Source organism: Scyliorhinus torazame, chromosome 7 (assembly GCF_047496885.1).
Source record: "Scyliorhinus torazame isolate Kashiwa2021f chromosome 7, sScyTor2.1, whole genome shotgun sequence".
In the NCBI taxonomy this organism is placed as follows: domain Eukaryota; kingdom Metazoa; phylum Chordata; class Chondrichthyes; order Carcharhiniformes; family Scyliorhinidae; genus Scyliorhinus; species Scyliorhinus torazame.
In genome coordinates, this window is record NC_092713.1 from 162,467,107 (window position 1) to 162,494,005 (window position 26,899).

The following is a 26,899-nucleotide window of genomic DNA, read 5'->3' on the forward strand; positions in this document are numbered from 1 at the left end:
AGATGAAGGTAGAGCAGTTGATGTCGTAGACATGGATTTTAGTAAGGCGTTCGATAAGGTTCCCCATGGTCGGCTCATGAAGAAAGTAAGGAGGTGTGGGATAGAGGGAAATTTGGCCAATTGGATTAGTAACTGGCTATCACATAGAAGACAGAGGGTGGTGGTGGATGGAAAATTTTCAGACTTGAGACCAGTTACCAGCGGTGTACCACAGGGATCAGTGCTGGGTCTTCTGCTATTTGTGATTTTTATCAATGACCTGGAGGAGGGGGCTGAAGGGTGGATCAGTAAATTTGCTGATGACAACAAGATTGGTGAAGTAGTGTATGAGGTGGAGGGCTGTTGTAGGCTGCAAAGAGACATTGATAGGATGCACAGCTGGGCCGAAAAATGGCAGATGGAGTTTAACCCTGATATGTGCGAGGTGATTCATTTTGGTAGGAAAAATTTGAATGCGGATTACAGGGTTCTGAGGAATGTGGAGGAAAAGAGAGAACTTGGGGTTCATGTCCATAGATCTCTGAAGTTTCCCACTCAAGCGGATAGAGCCGTGAAGAAGTGTGTTAACGTTTAATAGGGGGCTTGAGTTTAAGAGCTGTGGGGTTATGCTGCAACTGTACATGACCCTGGTGAGACCACATTTGGAGTATTGTGTACAGTTCTGGTCACCTCATTATAGGATGTGGAAGCATTGGAAAGGGTGCAAAGGAGATTTACCAAGATGCTGCCTGGTTTGGAGGATAGATCTTATGAGGAAAAGTTGAGGGAGCTAGGGCTTTTCTCTTTGGAGAGGCGACTTAATAGAGGTTTATAAGATGCTGAGTTGATAGAGTTGACGTTCAGAGACTATTTCCTCGGGTGGATGTAGCTGTTACAAGGGGGCATAACTACAAGGTTCAGGGTGGGAGATATAGGAGGGATGTCCGAGGTAGGTTCTTTACTCAAAGAGTGGTTAGGGTGTGGAATGGACTGCCTGCTGTGATAGTGGAGTCGGACACTTTAGGAACTTTGAAGTGGTTATTGGATAGGCACATAGAGCACACCAGAATGACAGGGAGTGGGACAGCTTGATCTTGGTTTTGAACAATGCTCGGCACAACATTGAGGGCCGAAGGGCCTGTTCTGTGCTGTACTGTTCTATGTTCTGGAGCTCACACTAATTTATGTCATAAGTGTAACATAAGCGACTTCCTTGTGGTGCACTTGACAAAGGAAGGTTCAGACGTGGAGATAACTTCAACACGTTTATTAAACTATTTACACTTCTATTACTCGGGTTCGACACTACTGCTAATCCTACTACAGCTACCCAGACTGACTAACCAGTTGCTGCAATCCATGTGGTGGGTGTAATATTGAATCAATCCTGTGTCTCTACTCACTGTCTCCACTGGAAAGAGGCAGATCATGTATGTGGTGTCCTTTATATATGGGTTGGTGTAATGCCCCCCTGTGGTCATGTCACCTCCTTGTGTATCGTGAATGTCTATTGGTCGTGTCCTATGTACTTGATCTATTGGTTGAGTGTTGTGTGATGTTTCTGGTGCTCCCTCTAGTGTCTAGCTAGCCTACATGCATTTACATTTATGCACATCACCACACACACCAGCACTGCTTTGTCCTGCTGTGGACTCTCCGGCAAAGTTCCCTCCAGCAGATTCAGTTGTGAGACCCTGGCCAGTTTGTGTCTCTGGCCCTCCTTAATCCAAAAATATCCATCTTCAGTTCTTCACGCAGTCCTGTTGCTTGCTTGCTGGCAGCTACAAAATGGAGGATGCTCTCCTCAGTAATTTTGTGCCCAGAGCACGTGACACCAGTGCACCTGGCATGTGACCTGCTCTCTGCCGCCGCTTCTGACGGGAAGACTAATCGATTAAAAAAAAAAAAAAAAAACCCCAAAAAAACAATCTGCTCCTGGAACAGCGCGCTGACATACGGAGAAGGTGGTCTGTCCAGCTGCGCTCCAGGCCTGCGCACTGCTAGATCCGCCTGAGGGGGCACCCTGCGCGGCTCTGCTGGCATTCTTGAACGCCCATCGCAGCTGATCATTTAAAAACCTCTTGCGACCATTGGGCACTTCTTCCCGTGATCGTGAACACCGCGACCGATCACTCTGCGACCCTCCCGACACCCGCCCGACCACCTATGGGTCGCGACTCTGAGTTTGAAAATGACCACTGTACACAATACTCCAGATGTGATCTCACCAGCGCTCTGTACAAGTGAAGCATAATCTCTCTTGGGTGAAATCTGTCTTTCGCCCATGGTTCACACATCTGCCATTAGAAATAAAACACAATCTCCTAAACCTTAGAAAATGTTGCATTTCCTGGGGTTAAAATGTTGTCCTTCCTGCCGAGACGCCCCTGTGTTAATGGATTAACAATAACACTCCATCGGACTAAATAAGTAACTAGATGGTGGCGGTGCGATGTGTAAAGGGAAGGGGGGGGGGGGGGGATCACTTGCAATTTTCTATCTTTTCCCCCAAACTGGTCCGACATTGAGTTGAACAGTCACAATGCAGACACTGACGCGGGAGAAAGTAACAATTAAGCGCCTTGGTCTTACCCCCAGCCGGCATGTAGACGCCTCTCAATGTGGGAGGGGGAGGGGGGGCTTTGCACACTTGTTCCAGTATCTCCCATCTGAAAATGGGCGAATCGGGTAAGTTGACACCAAGAGCTGTCTGTGCCAGCTGGGTTTTGGAAGCTGATTGACATTGTATTAATTTCCAGAAATTTACCTGCAGGGCAAGGGCGCTCTCAAAAATCTGAGCCCCCCCCCCCCCCCCCCCAGCGCTTGTGTGTTCTTCTGGAAGAAAGGCCGTTTGTTGAAGGTTTCACTTCCTCAAAGCGTGCGATCCCGTTTGAGCGGGTCCTCCTGCTCAAAGCTTCCCAATGCCTATTAATCCAGTTTGTTTGAAGAGGCGGTGTAGAGTTGTTCAAGGGGACTGTCCCCCCCCCCCCCCCACACACGCTGCTTTGCAATTGGAAAGAGTAGAAGACGGGAGTTTTTTGGGGCGTATCCCCACATCAGTTGCTTGCTGTTGGGAGCATGAAGCAGAAAGTGAGGGTTCGCGACACCAGAGATTGTTGTTGGGAGCCACCTCCAAACAGCTTGGGGGCAAATCAAGTTGCATTTCAGCTTTAAAACCAGCCCCATGCAGTCACCTTGGTTTGTGTCGTCTGCGGGTGGGGGAGGAATCCTGGTTTTGAGATCAGGGGCACGATTTAATGGAAACACGCCTAAGTGGCATTTTGGGCACGGTTGGCAGGGTGTTTCTTGTCGGCTGCGTTGGCGAGATCGTGCCCCGTATTTAACAGCATTCAGTAAGCCCCCATGAGTGTCGTGACATTATTGTCTCACCACTAACAAAAGGGAGCTGCTTTTTAAACAAAATTAGGAGGAACAACTACTTGCAAAGGTGGTGAATTTGTGGAACTCGCTGCCCCATAGTGCGGTGGAATCTGAGTCATTAAATGGTTTAAAGAAGGAGATAGATATATTTCTGATAAAAGCCGGGTTAAAGGGATATGGGGAACCGGTAGGGAGGTGGATTTTAGACCAGGAAGAGATCAGCCATGATCTGAATGAATGGCGGAGCAGGCTTGAGGGCCTACTCCTGCTCCTAATTCCTATGTTCCTCACCACTCACTCCCAGTCAACACAGGCATGGCAGCATGCAGAACTGCTCCTCGCTTTGGGGTTGCTGACCTGGACAGGCTTCTGGGTGCTGTTGATGCGAGACAGGACATCCTGTTTCCCCAAGGGGGTCGGAGGACCAGCAGCAGGATCACCAATACCACTTGGGAGGCAGTGGCTGTCAGTGTGGGCAGCATGACCGAGAGGACCACCGTCCAATGTAGGAAGAAGACCAACAGCCCTCCACCGAGCTGCTAGGGTAAGTTACCACCTCTTTCCTGGCATCAGTTCCACCTGCCACCCCTCAAATTCCTGAATCTACCCCCACCCCCCACAAATCACTGACTGTCACCTCGCACCCACACTATATCCGAACTTCGCACTTGTTCCTCAGCACCCACCAGCACAACCCCTTCATGTCCAGGTGCGGTGGCCACACATGCCACCTGCTATAGATGGACCCCCCGTTCCATCAAGCGTACGGCTCACAATGCTTTCTCTTCGACCCCGCTGGAGAAAATAGCTCATAATAAGTGGGAAAGGGTCAGGATGGGAGGGGGGAGGGGGGGTTCCTATGAGGAAAGGGCCCTGGAGATCGTGGGGTTGGCCAAGGAGAGAGCAGTCACCGATTGATTCCAAAAATGAGGGATTTGTCTTGTGAAGAGAGATTGAGCAGTTTAGGCCTATGTTCTCTCACGTTTAGAAGAATGAGAGGAGATCTAATTGAGGTATTTGAAATAATAAACGGTATGGATGAAGTAGACATGGAGCTTCCTCTTGTGGGGCATTCTAGAATGAGAGGTCATAACCTCAGGATAAGGGGTAGCAAATTTAAAACCGAGATGAGGCACTAACCCCAAAGGATTGTGAATCTGTGGCATTCACTACCCCAGAGTGCGGTGGATGCTGGGACAGAGTTAATTTAAGGAGCAGTTAGACAGATTTTTAATTGGTAATGGGTTGAAGGGTAATGGAGAACAGACAGGACGGTGGAGTTGAGATTATAACGAGAGGCTAAATTGCCCGCTCAAGCTCCTAGTTCTCATGTTCTAAGAAAGAAAATTCTGTCTAATTCCACCTTCCAGCTCTTGCTCTGTAGCCCTGTAGGTAACAGCACCTCAAGCACAAATCTGGTGTTCTTTAATAAGGGGAATTCTTGATTCAGAAGGGATCAGGGATTATGGGAGAAGGCAGGAGAATGGGGGTGAGGAACATAGCCATGATCGAATGGCCTAATTATACTTCTATATCTTAAGGACAGCAAGGTTGACCTGTGCCGGAGAGGTGAGGATCCACTCCCCCTTAACCCAGATGACCTGTCTCAAGAGAGTTGTTCGTGTTAGACAAAATAGGGGTGGCATGGTGGCACAGTGGTTAGCACTGCTGCCTCAGGGCCAGGGACCCGGGTGCAATTCCAACCTCGGGTGACTGCCTGTGTGGAGTTTGCACTTCCTTCGGGTGCTCCGGTTTCCTCCCACAGTCCAAGGATGTGCAGGTTAGGTAGATTGGCCACGCTAAATTGCCCCTTAGTGTGTTCAAAGGTGAGGTGGAGTTACAGGGATAGAGCGGGAGAGTGGGCCTAGGGTACTGTTTGGTGGGTCGGTGCAGACTCAATGGGCTGAATGGCTTTCTTCTACATTGTAGGGATTCTATGAAAATGATCCCTCCCTCTCACTGATCGCATGTCCATTCTCTTGCAGGATCTCCATCTGATGGGAGTGGGCCATCTGAAGTCGTCACCCCCCCCCCCCCCCCAAAAAAAAAGGCTTCTGGGCACAATCTGGTCAGCACCACACAGTTGCTGATCCACATCAAGTGGAGGCAGGAACATCCAAGAGAGACAGCAGATGGAGGTCTGCTGGATCCCAGGACCCAGCTGGGTCCCAGCCAGATACTAAGGCTCTGGAGAAAGTTACCCCAGAGCTGTTGCAGATGCTAGGACATGGCTGTGAGATTCAGGAGGGGATGTCAGTGAGTGCATAGCCGATTGGAGGAGTCCCAAAGCCTAGGGGCACAGGAGATGATGCCAACAATGCATGGCCCCAAGGCCAACACTGTTAGGGTGGAGCCTCACTCCAGCTCCATCTCCGTCCCATGGAGGCCCCAGTGCCCTACGGGCACCATCAGAGAGGAGGAAGCACTGGAGACCAACACGAGGCCAGCCGGCAAGTAGATGACAGCGCTGTCCAGCTCTTCCGAATACCCCCGCTCCTGACACCAGCGCACCTCCAGGGCAGTGGGCAGAACAAGGTGGCACGGAAATGCCAGTGACACTGATATGGTGACTAGGGTCCTCCAGCTCCAGGCCCTCCAGAAGACGTCTGCCAAGGCATCTAAGGCCACGGGGTGCAGAAAGCAACAGGCTGCTTCTACCTCGGATGTGCATCCTGGGGACACACCCAGGCGTAGCACTAGACAACATAAGGTCAAAAAGAGTGAGGAGCACTGAGGGGGGGGGTGTATGTGACTAAGGGGAATTGAAGTGTCCAATGTTCACTATTAAAACGTCACACCTGATACATTTGAAACCTCTGTCTTCACCCTGGGAACCTCGAATCCCACAAGGCCACCCCCCCCCCATGTGCTGACTCTTCTAGAAGTCAGGCAACATGTTCAGGCTTCAAAGTTTGATTGAAATGCAATGCAACAATCATCACCTGAGACATGGCACATGCACTCATGAGAATGCACTTTGGGGGGGGGGCAGCATGGCGGCGCAGTGGTTAGCACTGCAGCCTCACGGCGCCAAGGTCCCAGGTTTGATCCTGGCACTGGGTCACTGTCCGTGTGGAGTTTGCACATTCTCCCCGGGATTGCATGGGTTTCGCCCCCACAACACAAAGATGTGCAGGGTAGGTGGATTGGCCACACTAAATTGCCCCTTAATTGGACAAAATGAATTGGTAGTCTAAATTTATCAACAAAAAGAGAATGCACTTAGGGATATTTTGTTTATTAAATGGTCAGCTGTACAATTTCATAGAATTTACAGTGCAGAAGGAGGCCATTCGGCCCATCGAGTCTGCACCAGCCCTTGGAAAGAGCACCCTCCACCCTATCCCCGTAACCCCACCCAACCTTTATGGTCACTAAGGGCAATTTAGCATAGCCAATCCACCTAACCTGCACATCTTTGGACGGTGGGAGGAAACCGGAGCACCCGGAGTAAACCCACGCAGGCACAGGGAGAACGTGCAGACTCCTCAAAGACAGTGTCCCAAGCCGGGAATCGAACCTGGGACCCTGGAGCTGTGAAGCAACTGTGCTAACCACTGTGCTACCGGGCTATACCTTATGCAAAGAGGTGAAAACCAACTACTTAACAGTTGATAAATCACACAAACTCCACCCACACAGGTCCTTGCTGTGCGGTCACGTTACGTATCAGTCTCTGTCCATGAGCCTCCATTATACATACCTTCCTAGACTGCCAAAGCTTGGTTTCCCATGTTCCACTGGCATTCAAGGTGCAGTAAAACAGCCTCAACGTCCAGCGTGTTTCACTTGTGGCGACATGCTAGTCAACATGCAGCACTCACCACACTTACAATAAAATCACCAGCAGTCTGCAAAAGCATTTCTTCAACACCTTCATCAAGTAGCTGATTCAGATCAATCCGTCTCTCTCTCTCCCTCCTGCAGCTCCCAGCAGTAGATTCCCCAGCAGTGGAAAATTGCACCGACCCAGAACAGGCCAGAAGAGAGAAAGAGCTCCTCTTCCCCTTCTCTAGCCCAGGTAGCAGGCCATCTTCCCATCTTCGCTTTCCTTACTCCAGACCACAAAAGTAAAGAGGCGGCAGTAAACAAACACACAGCCTCTAGGCAGCTGCAGCAACAAGCAGCAAACATCGCTCATTCAGCTCAATCTGCCTCTCTCGCCCCCTCTTGCAGCTCCCGGCAGTGGACTCCTCGGTAGTGGAAAGTCATACTGACCCAGAGCACGCCAGAGGAGAGAAAGAGCTCCCCTTCCCCTTCTCCAGCGCAGGCAGGTCATCTTCCCATCCTCCCTTTCCTTACACCAGGCTACAGAAAAAGAAGGAAACAGCAGCAGCTCCAGGCATCTGCAGCCACAAGCAACAGCAAACACAACCTGCAGCTGTGAAGTGCTCTCACAACTAACAAGGCCAATTCCTTATTAGCAATAGACTTCAGCTGTGAAGTTAGAGGCTACTCCCAGTCAAAGGGAGATAAAATGACCTTCGACATAGAACCAAGACCAGGGCTCTGAACTGGAAGTGGTTGATGGGAGAGACCGGCAGCAGCTCTAGTTGCCCGTTATGGGTATCCACAATATTTAAACATGGTTTGAAGGCCTCACAGACAAGAAGCCCCTCACCCCACCCCCGCACCCCTGGCTAAGGGCCAACCCCCGACCTGGAACCTTTCAGCCCCCCCGCCCTCCCAACCAAGCCCAATCCCACTGAGGGGATCTCCTCCCGAGCACTGGGGCAGCATGCCGGAAAATGGAAATGGCTACTCACCTCCTCTGTTCCCCTCAGCAGCCATTGCACCAGCTTCACATTTTTAAAAAGGAGTACTAAACGATGCCCGTGATTTCTCGCTGGGGAGCCGGTTAATTCCCAGGAGGCCGTTAATTTTGACTCAAATCTTGCTAATGAGATAGAAATTAATGCAAATTGGTTAATGAAATGCTCGTCATATTCGGGCGAGATCAGGAACCCGCCATCTTGAGCAGGCCGGTTAGATTGCAAACTGATTCGTGTTTGGCTTTTTCTGCTACTTAAATGGCGCATCCACATCTGTGCCTGGTGAAATGCGGTGGTTAAATCGCACGCAGATTTTTTTTTCTTGTACTGGGAAATATAATTGGCATCTTGTTCACCTCTGTCAAACCTCCCCTCAGTCTCCTTTGTTTCCAACTCTAGGGATATTCCTGAAGGTTTTGACACATCACCTGCCACCTCCGACCATACTGCCCCCACATACTCCTGGGCATAGGTCACCTAGTGTGTCCTCCTTTACTTGTGCCTTTCCTCGACCCACATGTCTATCCGCACCCTACTGTCTTTCCCCCCATCCTTGAGTCATAGAATCGATTACAGTGCAGGAGGCCATTCAGCCCATCAACTCCTCAAGCTGTCAATCAAGCAATCCAGTCAGCCCCATTCCGCCACTCGATCAGCCTGGTGCAGCAAACCTGTTTCACTCAAGTTGCCCATCCAATATGCCTTCAAAATCATCAATCGCCGCCACATTTTGCTTCAACAGGATGTGGGTGTCGCTGCTGTCCTTGTTGCCCTTCCTTAAATACCCTTGAACTGAGTGGCTTGTTAGGCCATTTCACAGCGTGGTCTGGAGTCACATGTAGGCCAGACCAGGTGAGGACAACAGCGGCGGGATTCTCCCATCCTGCGGCAGAGTGTCCACGCCGTCGTAAACGCCGTCGCGATTTACGATGGCGTTGAATGGAGCACTCCCACGACTAATTCTGGCCCCTACAGGGGGCCAGCACGGCGCTGGAGCGGTTCGCGCCGCTCCAGCTGCAGATCCCGGCGTGAACAGTGCGCCGCGGGATCCGCGCGTGCGCAGTTGCGTCGGCACAACGAGGACATGTGCACTGGCACCGGCGCCTCCTTCAACGCGCCGGCCCCGACGCAACATGACGCAACACAGGGGCCGGTGCGTAGGAAAGGAGGCCCCCAGCCACAGAGGCCGGCCCGCCGATCAGTGGGCCCTGATCGCAGGCTAGGCCATATCGGAGGCCCCCCTGAGGTCGGACCCCTCTTCCCCCCCCCCCCCCCCCCCCCAAAGGCCGCCACCCGACCCTTACACCTGAGGTCCCGCCGGCCCAGAGCAGGTTAGAGCGGCACCGGCGGGACTCGACTCTTTTCTTACGGACGCTCGGTCCATCCGGGCCGGAGAATCGGTGGGCCGGCCACGTAGAGCGGCTTGCGACCGGTGCTGCACCAACCACGCCGGTGCCAATGGCGCCGATTCTCCGCTCTGCGGAGAATCACGTGCTTGCGTCGGGGCAGCGTAGCGTGATTCTATCGGCCCGCCGCTGATTCTCTGACCCGCGCGGGGTCGGAGAATCCTGCCCCGTATTTCCTTCCCTGGAGGACATTAATGAACCAGATGGGTTTTGTTCCCCCCTAAAGGAGGTTAGTGAACCAGATGTTTTTTTTTACAACAATTGACAGCTTCATGACTGGCTTTTAATTTTATTTAAATTCCACAAGCTGCCACGGTGGGATTTGAACCCGTGGTCTCAGAGTGTTAACCTGGGCCTCTGGATTATTAATCCACTGACATTACCACTAAACCACCATCCTCCTTCCAATACTCTCATAGGCAGCGGGTTCCAGATGATCACCACATGCTATGTTAAAAAGGTTTCCCCTCACATTCCTCCTGCATCACTTCCCCAAAACCTTAAACTGTGTTTCGTAGAAACATAGAACAGTACAGCACAGAACAGGCCCTTCAGCCCTCGATGTTGTGCTGAGCCTTGTCCGAAACCAAGATCAAGCTATCCCACTCCCTGTCATTCTGGTGTGCTCCATGTGCCTATCCAATAACCGCTTGAAAGTTCCTAAAGTGTCCGACTCCACTATCACAGCAGGCAGTCCTTTCCACACCCTAACCACTCTTTGAGTAAAGAACCTACCTCGGACATCACTCCTATATCTCCCACCCTGAACCTTATAGTTATGCCCCCTTGTAACAGCTACATCCGCCCGAGGAAATAGTCTCTGAATGTCCATTCTATCTATCCCCCTCATCATCTTATGAACCTCTATTAAGTTGCCTCTCATTCTCCTTCGCTCCAATGAGAAAAGCCCTAACTCCCTCAACCTTTCCTCATAAGACCTACCCTCCAATCCAGACAGCATCCTGGTAAATCTCCTTTGCACCCTTTCCAATGCTTCCACATCCTTCCTATAATGAGGTGACCAGAACTGCACGCACTACTCCAAAATGTGGTCTCACCAGGGTCCTGTACAGTTGCAGCATAACCCTACGGCTCTTAAACTCAAGCCCCCTGTTAATAAACGCTAACACACTATAGGCCTTCTTCACGGCTCTATCTACTTGAGTGGCAACCTTCAGAGATCTGTGGACATGAACCCCAAGATCTCTCTGTTCCTCCACATTCCTCAGAACCCTGCCGTTGACCCTGTAATCCGCATTCAAATTTGTCCGACCAAAATGAATCACCTTGCACTTATCAGGGTTAAACTCCATCTGCCATTTGTCGGCCCAGCTGTGCATCCTATCAATGTCTCTTTGCAGCCTACAACAGCCCTCCACCTCATCCACTACTCCACCAATCTTGGTGTCATCAGCAAATTTACTGACCCGCCCTTCAGCCCCCTCCTCATCATTTATAAAAATCACAAATAGCAGAAGACCCAGCACTGATCCCTGTGGTACACCGCTGGTAACTGGTCTCAAGTCTGAAAATTTTCCATCCACCACCACCCTCTGTCTTCTATGTGATAGCCAGTTACTAATCCAATTGGCCAAATTTCCCTCTATCCCACACCTCCTTACTTTCTTCATGAGCCGACCATGGGGAACCTTATCAAACGCCTTACTAAAATCCATGTCTACGACATCAACTGCTCTACCTTCATCTACACACCTAGTAACCTCCTCAAAGAATTCAATCAAATTTGTGAGGCAAGACTTACCAATCACGAATCCGTGTTGACCATCCCGGATTAAGCTGCATCTTTCCAAATGGTCATAAATCCTATCCTTCAGGACCTTTTCCATTAACTTACCGACCGCCGAAGTAAGACTAACTGGCCTATAATTACCAGGGTTATTCCTATTCCCTTTCTTGAACAGAGGAACAACATTTGCCACTCTCCAGTCCTCTGGCACTATCCCCGTGGACAAAGAGGACCCAAAGATCAAAGCCAAAGGCTCTGCAATCTCATCCCTTGCCTCCCAAAGAATCCTAGGATATATTCTATCTGGCCCAGGGGACTTGTCGACCCACAGGTTTCTAATACAGGTTTCTAATTCAAAATTTCTAATACATCTTCCCTCAGAACATCTACCTCCTCCTGCCTACCCGCTTGTATCACACTCCCATCCGCAAAAACATAGCCCCTCTCCTTGGTGAACACTGAAGAAAAGTATTAATTCAATGCCTCTCCTATCTCTTCTGAGTCCATGCACAAGTTCCCACTACTGTCCTTGTCCGGCCCTAACCTCACCCTGGTCATTCTTTTATTTCTCACATAAGAGTAAAAAGCCTGAAGGATTTTCCTTGATCCGACCTGCCAAGGACTTCTCATGCCCCCTCCTAGCTCTCCTAAGCTCTTTTTTTTAGCTCATTCCTTGCTACCTTGTAACCCACAAGCGACCCAACTGAACCTTGTTTTCTCATCCTTACGTACTCTTCCTTTTTCCTCTTGACAAGACATTCAACCTCTTTTGTGAACCATGGTTCCCTCACACGACCATTTCCTCCCTGCCTGACAGGGACATACCTATCAAGGACACGCAGTATTTGTTCCTTGAACAAGCTCCACTTTTCATTTGTGCCTTCCCTGACAGTTTCTGTTCCCATCTTATGCTCCCTAATTCTTGCCTAATCGCATCATAATTACCCCACCCCCAATTATAAACCTTGCCCTGCCGTATAGCCCTATCCCTCTCCATTGCAATAGTGAAATACACCGAATTGTGGTCACTATCTCTAAAGTACTCTCCCACAAACAAATCTAACACTTGGCCCGGTTCATTACCCAGTACCAAATCCAATGTGGCCCCACCTCTTTTCGGCCTATACACATATTGTGTCAGGAAACCCTCCTGCACACACTGTACAAAAACTGCCCCATCCGAACTGTTCGACCTATCGAGATTCCAATCAATATTTGGAAAGTTGACAACAATCCTGAGACCTCCACACCTATCCATAATCTGCTTTGCAATTTCTTCCTCCACATCTCTATTACTATTTGGGGGCCTATAGAAAACTCCTAGCAACATGACCGCTCCTTTCCTATTTCTAACGTCAGCCCATATTACCTCAGTAGGCAGATCCCCCTCGAACTGCCTTTCTGCAGCCGTTAAACTAGCCTTGATTAACAATGCTACTCCTCCACCTCTTTTACCACCTTCCCTACTCTTACTGAAACATCTATACCCTGGAACTTCCAACAACCATTCCTGTCCCTGTTCTAACCATGTCTCCGTAATGCCCACAACATCGTTGTCCCAAGTTCCAATCCACGCTCCAAGTTCACCTACCTTATTCAGGATGCACCTTGCATTAAAGTGACACACTTCAACCCACCTTCCTGTCTGCCAATACACTCCTGCGACCTTAATATCCTCCTCAGTACCTCACTATTCTCAACACTGGGTTATGGACTCCTGCTCGTTTTCCCATCCCCCTGACAAATTAGTTTAAACGCCCCCCCCGAATAGCCGTAGCAAATTTTCCTCTCAGGATATTGGTGCCCCTCTGGTTCAGGTGCAAACCGTCCTGTTTGTACAGGACCCACCTTCCCCAGAATGTGCTCCAATTATCCACGTAACTGAAACCCTCCCCCCTACACCATCCCTGCAGCCACGTGTTTATCTGCACTCTCTCCCTGTTCCTCAACCCGCTAACACGTGGCACCGGCAACAAACCAGAGATGACAACATGGTTTGTCCTGGCTCTCAGCTTCCACCCCAGCTCCCTAAATTCCTGTTTTAAATCCCCGTCCCTACTCTTACCTATGCCGTTGGTACCGATGTGTACCACGACTTGTGACTGTTCCCCCTCCCTCTTAAGGATTCTGAAAACACAGTTCGAAACGTCACGGACCCTGGCACCCAGGAGGCAACATACCATCAGTGAGTCTCTCGTTGCCACAGGACCGTCTATCTGTCCCTCTAACTATCGAGTCCCCAATAACTATTGCTCTCCCGCTTTCTCCCCTTCCCTCCTGAGCCACAGGGACGGACTCAGTGCTGGAGATCTGGTCACCGTGGCTTACCCTGGTAATTCCCCCCCCCCCCCCCCCCCCCACCACCAGTATCCAAAGCAGTATACTTGTTACTAAGGGGAACGACCACAGGGGATCCCTGTACTGACTGCTTCCTCCCAGCCCCTCTCACTGTCACCCATCTATCTTAATTCTTCGGAGTATCTACACCCCTGAAGCTACTATCTATGACCACCTCTGCCTCCCAAATGATCCGAAATTCATCCACCTTGAGCTCCAGTTCCCTAACGCGGTTTCTGAGGAGCTGGAGATGGGTGCACTTCCCACAGGTGAAATCAGCAGGGACACTGACGGCGTCCCTCACCTCAAATATTCTGCAGGAGGAACATTGCACTGCCTTACCTGCCATCCCCTCTAGATAACTTGGGGATAAAACAAGAAAAAGAAAGAAAGAGCTTACCTGATATTCACTCACCACCTTAGGTTAGAGAAGGTGGAAGGGTGGGGGACACTACAAGTGGAGTGGCTCGGGTTTCGCAACCGCCCAACTTAAATACAGGTAAAAAGCAACCACTGCGCCCGGCACGATAACAGCAATCAGCTGTTATGGGCCTGCGCAAACAATTTAATTCTGTACTACTTACCCAGCAGTCACTCTGTCCTCACTCCGACTGGATTCAGCTGGAAACTCCCAACAGTAAGTTTTTTAAAATTCACTCACCTTCCCAGCAAGCACTCAGCAACCACTGCACCCCGCACTGTAACGCAATCAGCTGTTATGGGCCCTAATCTTTATACCATCAGCTAATTGAACATTTTTCTTTGTGTACCTTATCTAAACTGGTTTGTAATAGCATCTTGGAGGTCTACAGCATAGAATATGCCCTTTGGCCCATTGCGTCTGTGTCGGTCAAAAACAACCACTTTACTGTGAAATTAATTCTTCAATTCAAATGTAACCATCTGACGGGATTTGAACCCGGTCCCAGGAGAACTACCCTGGGTCCCTAGAATTACTAGTCCAGGGACGATCCCACCACGCCACCATCTTGTTCACCTCTGTCAAATCTCCCCTCAATCTCCTTCCCCAAGGAGAACAGTCACAGCTTCTCCAGCCTAGCCTTGCAACTAATATCCCTCATCCCTCGAATCATTCTGGTAAATCTCCTCTACACCCTCTCAAGGAACCTCACATCCTTCCTAGAGTGCGATGACCAGCACTGGATGCAATTCTCTAGCTGTGGCCTAACCAGAGCTTTATAAAGGTTCCTTTGCACTCAATTTCTCTATTTATAAAGCCCAAGATTACATACTTTGACAAAACCACTGAGAAGGTCAACTAGAACCAGGAGACCACTGAACAGATTAAATTTGTAATGACTGTAATAACTATTCATCTGTCATCACCAATGTGACGTAACAGTTATTCTTGCAACTGAATGTAAAAAAACAAGTTAATGATTCATGCTCGCTATTGTAATGTTCAAAGAAAAAAATGTTACAAAGTTTATAACCGTTTTTGCAAAGAAAGGGGGATGTGACATTATCATAATTTTAAGAACTGCAAGGGTTAATGTAATGTCTAAATAAACCACTAGAGGGAGCTAGATGTATATAAGACATTGATGCTAAGCCTTGTAGGTGAGAGGTTGAGGAGAAAGCTAGAGTTTAGACTGAAGGAAAGATAGTGTGAGTGAGGGCAGATCATAGTTAATGTGATTGTGTAGAGATTAGTAGTAGATGAGGGTTGATTATTTGTTTATCATCAATTGTATTATATAGGAGTGTCAAATCCAAATAAGTAGTGTTAATAAATTTATAGCTTTGTTCAATTTAAAGGGCAGCATGGTAGCACAGTGGTTAGCACAGTTGCTCCACAGCACCAGGGTCCCAGGTTCGATTCCCGGCTTGGGTCACTGTCTGTGCGGAGTCTGCATGTTCTCCCCGTGTGTGCGTGGGTTTCCTCCGGATGTTCCGGTTTCCTCCCACAGTCCAAAGATGTGCAGGACGTGGATTAGACATGATAAATAATAATAACAATCGTTTATTGAAGCTACTGTGAAAAGCCCCTAGCCGCCACATTCCGGCGCCTGTTCGGGGAGGCTGGTACGGGAATTGAACCGTGCTGCTGGCCTGCCTTGGTCTGCTTTCAAAGCCAGCGATTTAGCCCTGTGCTAAACCAGCCCCTACATTGCCCTGAGTGTCCAAAAAAAAAAGCTTAGGTGGGGTTGTTGGGTTACGAGGATAAGGTGGAGGTGTGGGTTTAAGTAGGGTGCTCTTTCCAAGATCCAGTGCAGACTCGATGGGCCGAATGGCCTCTTTCTGCACTGTAAATTCTATGAAAGCTATTTGTGGTCTTTGTGAACACAACATCAACCACCCTAAAATTAGCAACACAAAGAACACCACAACAGACTGGAATTTAATTGAGGGGTTTGGATAGTTTACATATAGAGTAACATACCGGGGAGTGAGTTACAGACTGGAATCTAATCGAGGGGTTCGGGTGGTTTATATATAGAATAACAGATACCCGGGAGTGAGTTACAGACTGGAATCTAATCGAGGGGTTCGGGTAGTTTATATACAGAATAACAGATACACGGGAATGAGTTACAGACTGGAATCTAATCGAGGTGTTTGGGTGGTTTATATATAGAATAACAGATACCCGGGAATGAGTTACAGACTGGAATCTAATCGAGGGGTTTGGGTGGTTTATATATAGAATAACAGATACCCGGGAGTGAGTTACAGACTGGAATCTAATCGAGGGGTTTGGGTGGTTTATATATAGAATAACAGATACCCGGGAATGAGTTACAGACTGGAATCTAATCGAGGGGTTTGGGTGGTGATGTGTTAAGTAAGTTGGTTCAACGTTGACTGCACTGGATGCAGTGAAACCAGAAACAGGCTTCTGACACAGGAGATGGTCCAACACTGTTTTATTGAACTTGCTGATTGCTGTACATAGTCTGCTGTGGGTTGACACTCTATCAATCTAACTGATAACCTCCTACTGGCTTGACCAGACTAACTCTCTACCTCATGGTGACAGTGCTCACTGGCTTGTGCACTCTTACTATCTCAGTAGCTGTGTCCTGTAGAGAGAGGGAGAGTCTTAATGACCTGTGTGCTTTATAGTGGTGGTGTCCTGTCTGGTGATTGGTTGTTATGTGTCATGTGTGTTCATTGGTTATCCTGTGTGTCAATCACTGCCTGTCTGCCTCTCATTATATACATGAGTGGATATTATGACATCTACCCCTTTTGAAGTAAATTTTGGAACGTGGCGATATATATACATGCATGATTATATACAAGTGGTGAGTGAATGAACATATGTACATGGGAAGTGTCTATCGTGCAGATGCAGAGCAAGCTGAACAAAATTTACAAGATTGAAGTCAATAGATTTAGTCTTTGTGGCGGGCGACAAATTCCTGTCCATTTAAATAGATTCCCATCAAGCCTTCGACTATGACGCTCTTTCTCACTATCCTCATCACTATCATCCAACTGTACGTTTCCCTTTAGGTCTGCCAATTTTAACTGATTGTCATGTTTCATGGCCAGTTCAAACTCCCTCTCTTTATCTTTTTCCCTGATCTGTATCTCACTTTCTTTTTATTTTTGTTCTGCTAGGGCTATTCTTTCTTTTCTCCTTTCTTCTCTGTCCTTTTCTTTTTCCTCTCTTTCTCTTTCTTTTTCCTCTCTCTCACTCTCGTATTCAAGCCGCTTTAATTCTTTCTCATGTTCCATTTGTTTAATTTGCAACTGAATTTTTGCCACTTCCAATGAGTCAAACTCTATCTCAGGCAACATTAAATGCTTAACCACTGCCATAATTACCTCATATTTTTGCATTTTGTCAGGTAATGTTAACTGCAATTTTCCTGCCAAATCTAACAGACTGCTTTTCGTTTCTGTCCGTAAAGTACTACGTGTGACATTCTCCACCCCCAAAAACTTCTGAGCCTCTGAAAGAGCCATTGTTCACAACACTCTCCCCACTTAAACTAAAATACCACACCGGAAAAGCAACAATCCTTTACTGTCTTTAAGTTCACAAAAGCCAATCCAATAGATAGACTTTGATCCCCCTAGAGCCCCCAGTTGTTATGGGCGAGGCGTTTTCAGAACCCCAAAATGTATCATGGAGTTCAACCAACCTCTCCCTTTAATGTATTTGTTGCTTTTCCTAGCACACGGCTTGTTCTCTAGGGGTGGGATTACAATTATTGACACGTGGGTTTTTAAACACAAAACACTGTTTATTCCATGAACTCAACTTAACATCTTAAATAAACATTGGATCTCTTAACACCCCTTACTTCAAAGATAACTCAGAAAATATTGCAACAGTAAATAATTCCTCAAAATGTTCCTTTAAACTTCCAAGAGACTTAACACCTTTAAACAGAATCACATCAGGTTAAAGGCTTTACAATTATGAGTTTAAATCCCCCAAATGATCCAGAGATAGTCTTTCATGGCAGAGAATCCAGCTCACTGCAAACACAGACACACACACAGCTCTTTTCCTCCAAACTGCAGCTCTCTGGAAACACCCAGACACACACAAGCTGCTTTTTAAAACTGAAACTTCCAAAATGGCTGACCTGAGCTCAGCCCCACCCACTCTCTGACATCAGTTTTCTTAAAGGTACATTGCTTAAACATCCATGTCTTAGAGGTACTCTCACATGACACTCGTCCTTAATGTTGAAGAACTGGGGGCACTGCCCCTTTTGCCAGCCATGGGCAACATGTTGCATTACGCGCTGCAGTAGAGGATCTTTGGCAGTTTCTTCGCGTATCTGGGCAACTCGTTCATAGTGGCTGGGAGGTTGCTGGCACACAACTGCACCTGTGCCTCGATGTGGCGAATGAAGTCGCCCGGTTCACACGGCATGGTGATGGATCGGGATAGGGCATCCGCGACGATCAGCTCCTTGCCCGGTGTGTAGACGAGTTTGAAGTCATATCAGCGGAGACGAAGAAGAATCCGCTGCAGTTAAGGTGTCATGTCATTTAAATCCTTCTGGATTATGTGGACTAAATGCCTGTGGTCTGTTTCCACCGTGAACTTCGGCAGACCGTATACGTAGTCATGAAACTTGACTTTCTGTCAGGAGACCCAGATGCTCCTTTTCGACCTGGGCATACCGTTGTTCTGTCGGAGTCATGGCCCTGGAGGCATATGCCACTGGAGCCCAGGGCGAAGAATCGTCACGCTGGAGGAGCACCGCCCCAATGCCGTCCTGGCTTGCATCTGTGGATATCTTGGTATCCTTGGTTGGGTCATAGAACTCCAGAACTGGGGCTGTGGTGAGCTTCGCCTTCAGCTCAAGCCATTCCGCTTGATGTGCGGGAAGCCACTGGAGCACTGTCGACTTTTTAACGAGATGCCGGAGGGCGGTGGTGTGGGATGCCATGTTGGGAATTAATTTTCTGAGAAAACTTACCATCCCAAGGAAGCGGAGGACCAACTTTTTGTTCTCTGGTGTCTTCATGGCATTGATTGCCAGCACCTTGTCAGCGTCAGGTTGCACACCTTGCTGTGAAATGTGGTCACCTAAAAACCTGATAGCGGACCGCCCAAACGAGCATTTGGCACAGTTGAGCTGTGTAGAGGGTGCCATCTCCGCTACTCCACTACTGGGCCGATATCTGGGGTTTGAATATCTGTGTGTGTCTCTCTCCAGCTGGCACTGAAACTTCAGAGGCCAGGGGATGTCACACTGGGACACTTCCACTGAAGAGAGCACTGATTCAAGCCTGCCGTTTATTCCTAACCGACAGCCTGAGACTTATATCACACAGATCTCCAGACCCCTACCAATACCCAGGTGATTCTCTCTCTTGCCGGTGGTGCAACACCCACCCGGTTCCTACTCCACTAGAGTAGCTTTCCCAAGAGAGAGAATAGGACACTGCTGTTTATTTCCTAACCAGCAGTCTGTCCTGAGTGAATCGCTCAAGATGACCCTCGATTCTTGAACCCGGAATTAAGGTGAGGAGTATTTTAACAATGACTTGGTCAGAGATCGCTGGTGAAAGATTGAAGAATTTAAACGACTCCAATTATCATCAAATCAAGGTTTATTGCAAAACCCAGGTCAAAATCATCAACAGAAGAAACACAATAAAATCTTATGCTCTAATACAAACTAAGTCTATTCAAAAGTAATATAGCGGACACAACGAAAATTCTTATGATTACACGGTTTTTAGCAATAGCACAAGGCACAAAACAAGTTCCCTTCCCCAAAGCCTCAACCACTATTAAAGTCAAGGGAGTTTCGCAAGCTGCTGCAGGGTACTTACGGTCACAGGCTGCAGAGGTCAAGTCAGGGGTGCAGAGGTCGAGCCAAGAACGCAGAGAGCCTCAATCGAAACACAGCCCCTTTTATATTGTTTTACCTGGCTTTGTTCTGTGATCGGCCAGCCCCTTTTGCATTGAAAAAGGTAAGTTTTAAAGTTCCCGCTGGTCCCGCCCCCTTTGAGCCGGTCAGAGCTGTATGTTTCCGGGTATTCCTCGCAGGTCCGCCCCTTCCAGCTAGGCAGACCTGCGCGATTTGAATTTGGCGCTGGCTCCGCCCCCTCCTTCCAGTGAGTTTCTGTCGGTAGCTTCTGTCAAGCTTGGAGTACCTCCCCCAGGTCCGCCTCCAACTTGGTTTTTTTCAGACCTGCGCGATTTGAATTTGGCGCTGGCTCCGCCCCCCTCCTCCCAGTGAGTTTCTGCCGGTAGCTTCTGTCAAGATTGGAGTACCTCCCCCAGGTCCGCCTCCAACTTGGTTTTTTCTGCCGGTAGCTTCTGTCAAGATTGGAGTACCTCCCCCAGGTCCGCCTCCAACTTGGTTTTTCTCTACCGCTGATCTTCTAGGGGCTTTTCCAGCGCAATATGCTGAACTCAGACAGTCTGATTTCTAGGATAACGAGGTTAGGCTCTTTTGTGGAGAATTTCAGTGTCTTCCAGCTGCTCCGGAGATGGCTGCTATTCTCACCTCGCTATGTTGATGGGGTGTTAATTGGATTCTGCTCTGGTGGAGGCCAGGTCATTTACATTTGCATGGGGCTATGACCATCCCATTGTCCTGCTTGCATGCAAGCCTCCTGTGTATTCCCGTGCCCCTTTGTCTGTGTTTTGATGTTATCTTGTTGTCTGGCTCCTTCTTCCTTGTAGCTCCTAGGGGGGTGTTTGTAAATATTTATGTACTTATGTCCCTACTCAGCTCAGCGGACCAAGCCTGCTGGGAAAACTGGTTCTGTTCTCTTGGCTGAAAAGTCAGTTTACAGTCTCTGAGTTTCTCCAAAAGGGCCGAATTGCCCGAAAACCTTACAGCTGGAGGCCATTCTCATGAATCCTCTGGAAAACCTGTTTGAGGCGAGCAATGTGATCCTCAGGCGTCGTGGACCAGATGATCGCGTCATCCACATAAACTCGCACCCCCTCGATGCCTACATCATTTGCTCCATTATGCGATGAAATACTTTGGAAGTTGATATGATACCAAAATGCATGCGGTTGTAGCAATACCTGCCGAACGGAGTTAAACGTGCACAGCTTCCGACTGGACTCGTCCAGCTGAATTTGCCAGAAGCCACGGGAGGCGTCCAGCTTGGTAAAGAATTTGGCGTGAGTCATCTCACAGGTCAATTCTTCACGCTTCGGGATCGGGTAATGCTCTCGCATGATGTTGCGATTTAGGTCTTTGGGATCAATGCAAATGTGGAGTTTGCCAGAGGGTTTCTTGACACAGACCATGGAGCTGACCCAGTCTGTGGGTTCTGTGACCTTTGAGATGATGCCCTGGTCTTGGAGCTCTCGTAGCTGCGTTTTCAGATGATCCTTGAGGGGAGCCGGCACCCGGCGTGGTGCATGGATGACTGGGGTGGCATTTGACTTTAGCAATATCTTGTAGCTATATGGGAGCGTGCCCATCCCATCAAACACACTGGTATTGTGTGAGAATGTCGTCTATCTCAGCCTGGAGATTCGCATTGGGCGAGGCCGTCGCCGGTGTCGAGGACATGGCATGAACTCGCTGTACAAGATTTAGGAGTTTGCATGCTTGAGCACCGAGCAGGGATGCCTTGTCAGGCCGGACGATCTCGAATCTCAATGTTGCCTTGATTGCCTTGTGAGAGGCACCTAGCTGACATGACCCACTGGCAGCTATGGCATTACCATTGTAGTCAAGGAGCTGGTAGGCTGGTGGAAGAATGCTAGGTTGGTCTCGGATGCTGTCGAGTTCCGACTGTGATATGAGGTTAGCAGACGCACCAATGACCAATTTAAATCGGATGCGAGACTGGTTGACCGTGATGACAGCACACCACTCGTCGTCAGGATCCACACTGAGGATCGAAAGGCGGTTGGCAGGCACGGTAGAGACCAACTCGCGTGTGGTGATGATGCCCACCCGATATGGAGACTCGAGGCAGTCGGCATCGGGATCCGTTGGGTTGTCTGGATCAGAATCCTCCATGCCTTATTGTACGCAGCGGTCACGTCTGCGCTGCAGCTGGGATCGCTGGCTGTTGTTCGGTGGAGCGGTCCAGCAGAAGGCCACGTAGTGCCCAGGCTTTCCACACTGTAGACATCGCCTGCCTTTGGCTGGACATTGCCGCTTTAAATGGGCGGAGCCACAATTCGGACACGTCATGACGCTGACGTCAGCACGTTTTGTGCGCCATCGCGCATGCGCAGTGCGATCGACCGACGATCTTCGGCCTCATTGTCCACCCGGTCGTGGCGCGCATGCGTGGGGACCCGAGAAAAGTGCGCGAAACTGCCACTCTCCTCGATGCTCAGGCCTTGCATTTTCGCTATGGCCTGCACCCTTTCTGCCGCGTGGGAGGCCAGTTTTGCAGTTTCTGCCGCCCTGATGAGGGAGTAGCGATTTCTGGCATGCTCATGGACAACGCACGTTTCGATGGCGACGGAGAGAGTCAACTGTTTGATTTTGAGGAGCTGCTCCCGCAGGGAGTCGGACTGGACCCCGAAAACGATCTGATCCCGGATCATGGAATCAGTTGTTGAGTCATAATTACATGACTGCGCTAGGATGCAGAGATGGGTCAAGAAGGACTAAAAAGGTTCATCCTTACCCTGAAGCCTCTGTTGGAAGATGTATCGTTCAAAGCTCTCATTCACCTCAATGTCGCAGTGGCTGTCGAATTACAGCAGAACTGTCTTGAACTTTGTCTTGTCTTCGCCATCGGCAAACGTAAGCGAGTTATTAATGTGGATGGCGTGATCCCCCGCAGTCGACAGGAACAGTGCAATCATTCTGGCATCCGATGCTGCCTCAAGGTCGGAGGCCTCGATGTGCAGGAGGAACTTTTATTTGAAGACTTTCCAGTTGGCGCCGAGGTTGCCGGAGATCCGGAGTTGCAAAGGAGGCTGGATCTTCTCCATGCCGCTGGATGGCTGCTTGCTGGTCATTGCAGATGCACTCGAGTTAGGTTTGTTAGGATTAATAGCACTCTGGTACCAGTAAGTTGGTTCAACGTTGACTGCAACAGGCTTCTGACACGGGCGATGATCCAACACTGTTTTATTGAACTTCCTGATTGCTGTACATAGTCTGCTGTGAGTTGACACTCTATCAATCTGACTAATAACCTCCCACTGGCTTGACCAGACTAACTCTCTACCTCATGGTGATAGTGCTCACTTGCTTGTGCACTCTAACTATCTCAGTAGCTGTGTCCTGTGAGAGAGGGAGAGTCTTGATGCCCTGTGTTCTTTATAGTGGTGGTGTCCTGTCTGGTGATTGGTTGTTATGTGTCATGTGTGTTCATTGGTTATCCTGTGTGCCAATCACTGCCTGTCTGCACCTCATTATATACATGAGTGGATATTATGACAGGTGGTTTATATATAGAATAACAGATTCCCGGGAGTGAGTTACAGACTGGAATCTAATCGAGGGGTTCGGGTGGTTTATATAGAGAATAACAGATACCCGGGTGTGAGTTACAGACTGGAATCTAATCGAGGGGTTCGGGTGGTTTATATATAGAATAACAGGTACCCGGGAGTGAGTTACAGACTGGAATCTAATCGAGGAGTTCGGGTGGTTTATATATAGAATAACAGATACCCGGGAGTGAGTTACAGACTGGAATCTAATCGAGGGGTTCGGGTGGTTTATATATAGAATAACAGATACCCGGGAGTGAATTACAGACTGGAATCTAATCAAGGGGTTTGGGTGGTTTATAGATAGAATAACAGATACCCGGGAGTGAGTTACAGACTGGAATCTAATCGAGGGGTTTGGGTGGTTTATATATAGAATAACAGATACCCGGGAGTGAGTTACAGACTGGAATCTAATCGAGGGATTCGGGTGGTTTATATAGAGAATAACAGATACCCGGGTGTGAGTTACAGACTGGAATCTAATCGAGGGGTTCGGGTGGTTTATATATAGAATAACAGGTACCCGGGAGTGAGTTACAGACTGGAATCTAATCGAGGAGTTCGGGTGGTTTATATATAGAATAACAGATACCCGGGAGTGAGTTACAGACTGGAATCTAATCGAGGGGTTCGGGTGGTTTATATATAGAAAAACAGATACCCGGGAGTGAATTACAGACTGGAATCTAATCAAGGGGTTTGGGTGGTTTATAGATAGAATAACAGTTACCCGGGAGTGAGTTACAGACTGGAATCTAATCGAGGGGTTTGGGTGGTTTATATATAGAATACAGATACCCGGGAGTGAGTTACAGACTGGAATCTAATAGAGGGGTTCGGGTGGTTTATATATAGAATACAGATACCCGGGAGTGAGTTACAGACTAGAATCTAATAGAGGGGTTTGGGTGGTTTATATATAGAATAACAGATACCCGGGAGTGAGTTACAGACTGGAATCTAATCGAGGGGTTTGGGTGGTTTATATATAAAATAACAGATGCCCGGGAGTGAGTTACAGACTGGAATCTAATCGAGGAGTTCGGGTGATTTATAGATAGAATAACAGATACCCGGGAGTGAGTTACAGACTAGAATCTAATAGGGGGGCTTGGGTGGTTTATATATAGAATAACAGATACCCGGGAGTGAGTTACAGACTGGAATCTAATCGAGGGGTTTGGGTGGTTTATAAATATAATAACAGATACCCGGGAGTGAGTTACAGACTGGAATCTAATCAAGGGGTTCGGGTGGTTTATATATAGAATAACAGATACCCGGGAGTGAGTTACCGACTGGAATCTAATCGAGGGGTTTGGGAGGTTTATATATAGAATAACAGATACCCGGGTGTGAGTTACAGGCTGGAATCTAATCGAGGGGTTAGGGTGGTTTATAAATATAATAACAGATACCCGGGAGTGAGTTACAGACTGGAATCTAATCAAGGGGTTTGGGTGGTTTATATATAGAATAACCGATACCCGGGAGTGAGTTACAGACTGGAATCTAATCGAGGGGTTTGGGTGGTTTATATATAGAATAACACATACCCGGGTGTGAGTTACAGACTGGAATCTAATCGAGGGGTTCGGGTGGTTTATATATAGAATAACAGATACCCGGGAGTGAGTTACAGACTGGAATCTAATTGAGGGGTTTGGGTGGTTTCTATATAGAATAACACATACCCGGGTGTGAGTTACAGGCTGGAATCTAATCGAGGGGCTCGGGTGGTTTATATATAGAATAACAGATACCCGGGTGTGAGTTACAGGCTGGAATCTAATCGAGGGGTTCGGGTGGTTTATATATAGAATAACAGATACCCGGGAGTGAGTTACAGACTTAAATCTAATCAAGGGGTTCGGGTGGTTTATATATAGAATAACCGATACCCGGGAGTGAGTTACAGACTGGAATCTAATCGAGGGGTTTGGGTGGTTTATATATAGAATAACAGATACCCGGGTGTGAGTTACAGACTGGAATCTAATCGAGGGGTTCGGGTGGTTTATATATAGAATAACAGATACCCGGGAGTGAGTTACAGACTGGAATCTAACCGAGGGGTTTGGGTGGTTTATATATAGAATAACAGATATCAGGGAGTGATTTACAGGCTGGAATCTAATCGAGGGGTTTTGGTGGTTTATGTATAGAATAACAGAGACCCGGGAGTGAGTTACAGACTGGAATCTAATCAAGGGGTTTGGGTGGTTTATATATAGAATAACAGACACCCGGGAGTGAGTTACAGACTGGAATCTAATCAAGGGGTTCGGGTGGTTTATATATAGAATAACCGATACCCGGGAGTGAGTTACAGACTGGAATCTAATCGAGGGGTTTGGGTGGTTTATATATAGAATAACAGATACCCGGGTGTGAGTTACAGACTGGAATCTAATCGAGGGGTTCGGGTGGTTTATATATAGAATAACAGATACCCGGGTGTGAGTTACAGACTGGAATCTAATCGAGGGGTTTGGGTAGTTTATATATAGAAAAACAGATACCGGGAGTGAGTTACAGGCTGGAATCTAATCGAGGGGTTCGGGTGGTTTATATATAGAATAACAGATACCCAGGAGTGAGTTACAGACTGGAATCTAATTGAGGGGTTTGGGTGGTTTCTATATAGAATAACAGATACCCGGGAGTGAGTTACAGACTGGAATCTAATCGAGGGGTTCGGGTAGTTTATATATAGAAAAACAGATACCGGGAGTGAGTTACAGACTGGAATCTAATCGAAGGGTTTGGGTGGTTTATATATAGAATAACAGATACCCGGGTGTGAGTTACAGGCTGGAATCTAATCAAGGGGTTTGGGTGGTTTCTATATAGAATAACAGATACCCGGGAGTGAGTTACAGACTGGAATCTAATCGAGGTGTTCGGGTGGTTTATATATAGAATAACAGATACCCGGGTGTGAGTTACAGTCTGGAATCTAATCGAGGGGTTTGGGTGGTTTATATATAGAATAACAGATACCCGGGAGTGAGTTACAGACTGGATTCTAATCGAGGGGTTCGGGTGGTTTATATATAGAATAACAGATACCCGGGTGTGAGTTACAGGCTGGAATCTAATCAAGGGGTTTGGGTGGTTTCTATATAGAATAACAGATACCCGGGAGTGAGTTACAGACTGGAATCTAATCGAGGGGTTTGGGTGGTTTATATATAGAATAACAGATACCCGGGTGTGAGTTACAGGCTGGAATCTAATCGAGGCATTTGGGTTGTTTATATATAGAATAACAGATACCCGGGTGTGAGTTACAGGCTGGAATCTAATCAAGGGGTTTGGGTGGTTTATATAGAGAATAACAGATACCCGGGAGTGGGTTACAGACTGGAATCTAATCGAGGGGTTTGGGTGGTTT

At 48.2% G+C, this 26,899-nt stretch overlaps 1 protein-coding gene across 1 annotated transcript in view; it reads left to right on the top strand.

Moving 5' to 3' along the window:
* The first annotated feature begins 2,611 nt into the window (after positions 1-2,611).
* The window catches only part of LOC140427338 (regulator of G-protein signaling protein-like), a 194,056-nt gene continuing 169,768 nt past the window's right edge, over positions 2,612-26,899 (top strand). Inside the window, exon 1 of the mRNA XM_072512889.1 lies at positions 2,612-2,667. Coding sequence (XP_072368990.1) covers positions 2,655-2,667 — 13 coding nt within the window. The 5' untranslated portion in view covers positions 2,612-2,654. The remainder of the gene's footprint in view (positions 2,668-26,899) is intronic.